Source organism: Oncorhynchus gorbuscha, linkage group LG15, assembly GCF_021184085.1.
Source record: "Oncorhynchus gorbuscha isolate QuinsamMale2020 ecotype Even-year linkage group LG15, OgorEven_v1.0, whole genome shotgun sequence".
NCBI classification, from domain to species: Eukaryota; Metazoa; Chordata; class Actinopteri; order Salmoniformes; family Salmonidae; genus Oncorhynchus; species Oncorhynchus gorbuscha.
The window spans coordinates 76,283,010-76,290,088 of NC_060187.1; the positions used below are offsets into that span (position 1 = coordinate 76,283,010).

The following is a 7,079-nucleotide window of genomic DNA, read 5'->3' on the forward strand; positions in this document are numbered from 1 at the left end:
GCTAAGCTGTGTCTCAATATATTTCACTTGTGATTTTCATGAATAGGAATATTTATGTCCGTTGCGTTATGCTAATTCGTGTCAGTCGATGATTACTCTCCCTCATGCGGGATGGGGAGTCACTAGAGGTTTAACAGGCTCTTACACAACTTTCTCCTTTATGGCCTTTTTCATTTAACTCCCCATTTCTCTTCTAATCTCTTAACATGTTACTACCACCCCACCACATACCCCTCTCTCTCATCTACTTTCTCCCCCTCTCTTCTCTACATAGCCATGGTGGTGAGGTGCTGATGCCCTAGTAGGCCTTTGCGCCCCCCTCCCACCCCGGGGTGTCCCCCTCCATTGCCGTGACCACAGTACTCCTGGAGGTTTTGCCGTAGTGTGACCAGGGCGGACCCCAGGCAGGCGCGGTTAGGGGCTAGGATGCCCCCCGGCAGCTGGATGAGGACGGTGGCCACCCCGGCCATGCCGTCGTCCGTGGGCTCCAGGGTGATGGGCCCCACCTTGAAGGTGGAGTAGGAGAAGCCCATGAGCTGGGACAAGAAGGGGTCGGAGCGGCAGAAGTGCTGGTAGCCGCTGTGGGAGGATGGGTGATGGTGGGGGTGCGAGGCCGTGGTGTTGGTGGGGACATAGTGGTGGGTGTTGAGGTAATGCAGGGGCAGGTGTTGCCCACTGTTGCCCCCTCCACCCAGGGTAAGGTGGTGGTGGACGGTGGGGCCGGAGCCTGGCTCGTGTTTGTAGGAGATGGCTCCAGCACGCCCCCTCTGGCCAACTACAATGCCCCCCAGCTTGGCTGTGCGTGCATGGGCCAGGGACACGGCACTGCCCCCCACCCCTCCGCCCCCTGTTGCGGGCAGGTAGATGAGCTGGGGCTCCTCTGGCTCCAAATAGACGGTGAGCTTGGCGAAGGGCCTGGATGCCATCTTGGTCATTTCCTGGATGTGACGCCTCTGCTCTCGGCGGAAGTCCATGAACTGCTTGATCTTCCAGAGGAGGACACAGACGGAGAGGAAGAGGAAGAAGCAGGAGAAGAAAACAGAGAAGAAGACGAACAGGTCGATGTGAGCCTGGTCCTGGCGGAGGAAGAGCAGGCCCTGGGACTCGCCCCGTTTCTCCTCGGCGCCTACCCCGCGCAGGGCGATGTAGAAGCGGCTGGACTTCAGGGAGTGGACCTCATGGGGGAAGGTGATGACCACGCGGTCACGGACACCTCGAACAATCAGCACCGTCTGGGGCTTCCACACCGTGATATAGGAGATGAGCCCCTCCGTCTTGGCCTCCCGTACCTCCCTGTCTGCCCCCTGGGGCTTGGCGTGGAGCTGCAGGGGGGTGTTGGGGAGCATGGCCGCCCCCAGGCTGGATGAGGAGTTGGCATACACCTTCATAGGTGACGGAGGTGTCTCCTTATCCCCTCCGCTCGCCCCACCTCGGGCTACCGACTCGTCCTCGATCTTGATGGCGTGGATGCCTGTGTGGAGGTCCACTTCTACAATGAAGGTGTCATGGGAGTTGGACACGTACACCTCCACCTCCCCGAAGGTCACGTCGATGGTGACCCGGATGTCCACGTTGGTGAACTTTGGCTGGGCAGCGAAGAAGACAGTGCGTCCCTTGGGCAAATTGCGGATGGTGGGGTCGTGGAAGCAGTTTGTCTGAGAGGTGGGGTCGAAGCAGCACTCATTGTCCACGTTGAACTGCCGGTAGCACTGGCGCCCGTTTACCGGTGTGCCATTGAAGGAGTCTTTGCACTTGGCGCACTGCGTGGAGGATTACAGAGAGGGAGAAGAAACAAGAAATACAAGTGCATGTAAATACTGTGCTTATTGTCTGTATATGGATGTGATCTTTACAACCAGGAATATCAAGGTATCCTTCTTCAGAACTCCCCCTGCTGTATCAGTATACCTGCTTGTAAACTGTGTCTAGTGTCTGCACCATCCTATCCATACCTGTGTTCTGTAGCAGTCCTTCCTGTCGCTCTGCGGGCTGCTGAGGCAGGAAGAGGTCTCTGTGTTGTTCTGACATGGGCAGCCTGTGCCGTCATGTTCATTACACGTGTCTGCATGGCCGTTACACTGACACCTACAGGTGGGAGAAACAAATATCATTTCAGCTTTCTGTAGGATTCAGCCCTCCGAAGTGATTTTTACAGAATCACTCCATCATGAACACTCTTCTGAAGTGCACAGTCTGGAAAAGTGAAAAATGAGATGGGTGTGAACACCACAATATGGCTCCATGTCGCTTTCATCCATTAATTACAAGCAGTGGTGTAAAGTACTTAAGTAAGAATACTTTCAAGTACTACTTAAGTAGTTATTTGGGGTATCTGTACTCAACTTTCCTTTTTATATATTTTTGACAACTTTTACTTCACTATATTCCTAAATTAAATTCTGTACTACTTACTCCATACTTTTCCCCTGACACCCAGAAGTACTCGTTACATTTTCAATGCTTAGCAGGACAGAAAATCGTCCAATTCACACACACTTATCAAGAGAACATCCATGGTCATCCCTACTGCCTCTGATCTGCCAGACCTCACTAAACACTAATGTTTTGCTTTGAAATTATGTCTGAGTGTTGGAGTGTGACCCTTGCTATCTGTAAATAAAAGAAAAAAAGCAAACCGTCTAAGTGACTTTCACTTTTATATTAAGGTATCTTTACTTTTATTCAAGTATGAGATTTTAGTAATTTTTCCACCACTGATTACAAGTGAATTAGATGTGGCTAGTTCATATTAAAGGAATTACTACTCACTTGTCACAGTTCCCCTGCAGTAGGAAGTAGCCGCTGAGGCAGCTCTCACACTTGTCCCCCACGCTGTTGTTCTGGCAGCTCACACAAACCGCTGAGTCCTCTGTAGGACCTTCCGACACCCACTGAACAATCTGATATAGGAGAGGGAGTTCAACAAGAGAAATGTAGCTAAATGACATCCAAGATGGTATACCTGTTCCTACACAGTGAGTTTCTAGCTTGCACATAAATCATGATATGACCACAAAAGATGCTGTTGATCAGATCAAAAGTAACCCATTACTAAACTCAAAGCAAGATGGGGAGAACATAAATTAACTTAAACAGAAACAGACTAAGTCACTTACGCTGTCTGGGTCCAGAGGATGGTCTTGGGGGTGGTCTAGCGCCCTCTTGTGTTCGTCCCGGGACAGACACACTGCGCTGTTCCCCCTGCAGAACTCCCGACAGGGGCGACACGTTCCCCCGCCCACCGCCAACCCCACATACAGGGGCTTACACTTCTCACAGTGATCACCCTGGAACAGGAGAGAGAGACAAACCACATAATCATCAGTATATGATACACTGAATGAACTTGTAATCTGACCTGGGATCAGCACCAGTGTGTCACAAGTGTTTTGGCACTCAAGAAACACATTGGGCTGTGACATGCATAATCTTACAGTTGAAATACTGTGTGTGTGTGTGTGTGTGTGTGTGTGTGTGTGTGTGTGTGTGTGTGTGTGTGTGTGTGTGTGTGTGTGTGTGTGTGTGTGTGTGTGTGTGTGTGTGTGTGTGTGTGTGTGTGTGGGTGTGTCTGCCCCACTCACCATAGTGTTGTTTTTACACTCCAGACACTTGTCAGGCTCAGACACTCCTTTACAGTTGCTGTGTTTGTTACAACGACACTGAGACGAGCAGTTGTCCCCCACAAAGCCAAAGTGACACTGACACACTCCCGGGGACACACAGGTCCCGTTGACACAGCCCTGAGCACAGACCGGCTCACACTGGCCTGACACACTGCAGAGAGGGAGTAGAGAGAAAGAGGAGAAACTTAAACGGATACTATGGATGTATACCTACTGAATATGTAGCCCTGTTTGTTTTCAAGTTTCAATGTCACATACACAAGTACAGTGAAATGCCTTTCTTGCAAACTCAAAACCCAACAATGCAATAATCAATGTATTACGATAAAAAAAACAAGAAGAGGAAATACGCAATAAAGTAAGCAAGAAGGATACTATATACAGGAAATATTTAAAAAGTCAGTTCCAATACCATATTTACATGTGCAGGAATACTGGAGTGATGGAGGTAGATATGTATAGGGATAAGGTGACAGGGATACTGGAGTGATGGAGGTAGATATGTATAGGGGTAAGGTGACTGGGATACTGGAGTGATGGAGGTAGATATGTATAGGGGTAAGGTGACAGGGATACTGGAGTGATGGAGGTAGATATGTATAGGGGTAAGGTGACAGGGATACTGGAGTGATGGAGGTAGGTATGTATAGGGGTAAGGTGACAGGGATACTGGAGTGATGGAGGTAGATATGTATAGGGATAAGGGGACTAGGCAACAGGATTTAAGATAAACAGAGTAGCAGCAGCTTGTATGTGAGTGGGTGGGCAGGTGTGTAGAGTCAGTATAAAATGTATGTGCATATTATGTGTGAGTGAGCAGATGATGGAGTGAGTGTTTGTGTGTGTGTGTTGGAGTGACAGTGTGTGAGTGTGTAGGGCCCTGTGACTGTATTGAGACAGTGCAAATATTGAAATAAAAGGTCAATGAAGATACAAGACAAACTCAGTCTGTGGAGCTATTCTGTTAGCTAATTATTAGTCTTATTGTTTGGGTATAGAAGCTGTTCAAGAGCCTGTTGGTGTCAGACTTGATACACCGGTGCTCTTGCCATAAGACAGCAGGGAAAATAGTCTATGACTTAGGGTCTTTGACAATTTTCCAGGCCTTCTTTTCACACCTCCTGATATAGATGTCCTAGATGCCATACCAAGCAGTAATGTAGCCAGTCAATATGCTCTCAATGGTACAGCTGTAGAACCTTTGTAGGATACTATGTATGTATACCAACTGAATATGTAGCCGTGTTTGCAGGACAGGTGGAGTGGTAGTACTGATGATTGTGATGATGTAATGATGATGAGGTTGTGTGTGTATTGCTGCTGAGGTATCCAAGTGCTACTTCTTCTGCCGTTAATGATGATTGTGACGTGTGGCTTCCTACCGGCTGAGAACGTAGCCCTGCTTGCAGGTGCAGTGGTATCCCTGGGTCAGGTCATGGCAGTCCTGGGTGACGTTACAGTGGTGGTGGCCGTTGGCACACTCATCCTCCTCTGGGCAGTGGAGGAAGGACCAGCTGCTGTTTATCTGGGGACACACTCCCTCACTCACACCTGACACATGCACGCACGCACACACACACAGGGGAAAGTGAGGAGAAGAGGTAACTTGAAATAGTTATTGGGAATAGAGAATATAACCCTAAATGTTGGACAATAAAGTTATATTCTATAACGCTCTTATATTTCATTCATAAATTTTATATATACTCAGTAAAAAAAAGAAACGTCCTCTCACTGTCAATTGCGTTTACTTATAACCAACTTAACATGAGTAAATATTTGTATGAACATAACACGATTCAACAACTGAGACATAAACTGAACAAGTTCCACAGCCATGTGACTAACAGAAATTGAATAATGTGTCCCTGAACAAAGGGGGGGGTCAAAATCAAAAGTATCAGTCAGTATCTGGTGTGGCCACCAGCTGCATTAAGTACTGCAGTGCATCGCCTCCTCATGGACTGCATCAGATTTGCCAGTTCTTGCTGTGAGGTGTTACCCCACTTTCTTTTTTTGTTGAGTTTACACACACACACACACACACACACACACACACACACACACACACACACACACACACACACACACACACACACACACACACACACACACACACACACACACACACACACACACACACACACACACACACACACACACACACACACACGCGTTCAAAAGTTTGGGTTCACTTAGAAATGTCCTTGTTTTTGAAAGAAAAGCAACATTTTTATCCATTAAAATGACATCAAATTGATCAGAAAGACAGTGTAGACATTGTTAGTGTTGTAAATGACTATTGTAGCTGGAATCAGCTGATTTTTAATGGAATATCTACATAGGTGTACAGAGGCCAATTATGAGCAACCATCACTCCTGTGTTCCAATGGCACGTTGTTTTAGCTAATCCAAGTTTATAATTTTAAAGGGCTCAGGAATGGATATTCTAAAAGGTTTATTCAATTCTGTTCCCCTCACCGTTGAGGCCTCCCTGCTGGCAGCGTCCAGCCCCGTTGCCCCCCCGGGCAGCACACCAGCCACACTGGGGACAGGCGATGCACTGAGAGCACTGGGTGAGCTGAGCGCACTGGGGGGAGCAAGAGTCCCCACCAGACAGCAGACGACCACACTGACCCGCCTCACAGCGCAGAGGCACGAAGGATGGACTCACACACTGGAGGAGAGGGGGAAAGAAGGGCTGAAATATAATCTCATTCATTTGTTTTTGAAGCTACAATGCAGAAATACATTCAGGAAGAAAATAGACACATATGATCCTTAAACACCCACCCACCCACAGTCTCCATCTTACCTGCTGCAGTGCCATGCTCCACACACAGTGCTGCCAGCCCCCGTCTGAGCCCCGGGAGCCCAGGCAGAGGCTGCAGGTGCTGAGGTGGTGGCAGGGGGGCGGACAAGGCAGAGGGGGGGAGGACTCCACCTGCATGGGGGACACGTTGAGCAGGGCGTAGCTGAAGCACGTCCAGTCGTAGGTGGGGTTCACACTCAGGATGCGCCTGGTCTCGCCTGGAGGAACCGCAACACCAGATGTAAGAGAGTGGTTCTCAGTTATTCCAGCCACGCCTTAGTCTAGTGGTCTACCCATAGACTCCTGTCCCTAGCAATAGAAGGTGAATGGAGGTGTCTCTCACCGGTGCGTTTGAACTGGCGTGTCCACATGCACTTCCCTGAGGCGGTGCACTTGGGGCAGTCGGAGGCCTCACAGCTGGTCTCAGTACAGTTGCTGGACAGGAAGATCTCTCTCTGGTTGATCCTGCAGTCGTGTTCTGAGGTGCAGCTGACTGTACTGCTGATGCATGCTCCCTCTGGACAGTTGGTGCACCACTTACACTGCAGAGCAGACTGGGACTGACAGAGAGGGGGGGTTAGTGTGAGTGTGTATGTGTGTGTACGGTCTGAGCTAGTGTTTGTGTGTGTTTGCATGTGTGTATT

At 49.0% G+C, this 7,079-nt stretch overlaps 1 protein-coding gene across 6 annotated transcripts in view; it reads right to left on the reverse strand.

The window, feature by feature from the left end:
• Nucleotides 1-2: 2 nt before the first annotated feature.
• LOC123998068 (multiple epidermal growth factor-like domains protein 8) overlaps nt 3-7,079 on the reverse strand; it is a 27,987-nt gene continuing 20,910 nt past the window's right edge. For all 6 annotated transcript variants that reach the window (XM_046302931.1, XM_046302934.1, XM_046302930.1 and 3 more), the window contains exons 35-43: nt 6,779-6,995; nt 6,439-6,653; nt 6,105-6,300; nt 5,006-5,174; nt 3,582-3,774; nt 3,117-3,287; nt 2,770-2,900; nt 1,953-2,085; nt 3-1,760 (exon numbers count right to left, since the gene is read on the reverse strand). In XM_046302931.1, coding sequence (XP_046158887.1) covers nt 267-1,760; nt 1,953-2,085; nt 2,770-2,900; nt 3,117-3,287; nt 3,582-3,774; nt 5,006-5,174; nt 6,105-6,300; nt 6,439-6,653; nt 6,779-6,995 — 2,919 coding nt within the window. In that variant the 3' untranslated portion in view covers nt 3-266. The remainder of the gene's footprint in view (nt 1,761-1,952; nt 2,086-2,769; nt 2,901-3,116; nt 3,288-3,581; nt 3,775-5,005; nt 5,175-6,104; nt 6,301-6,438; nt 6,654-6,778; nt 6,996-7,079) is intronic.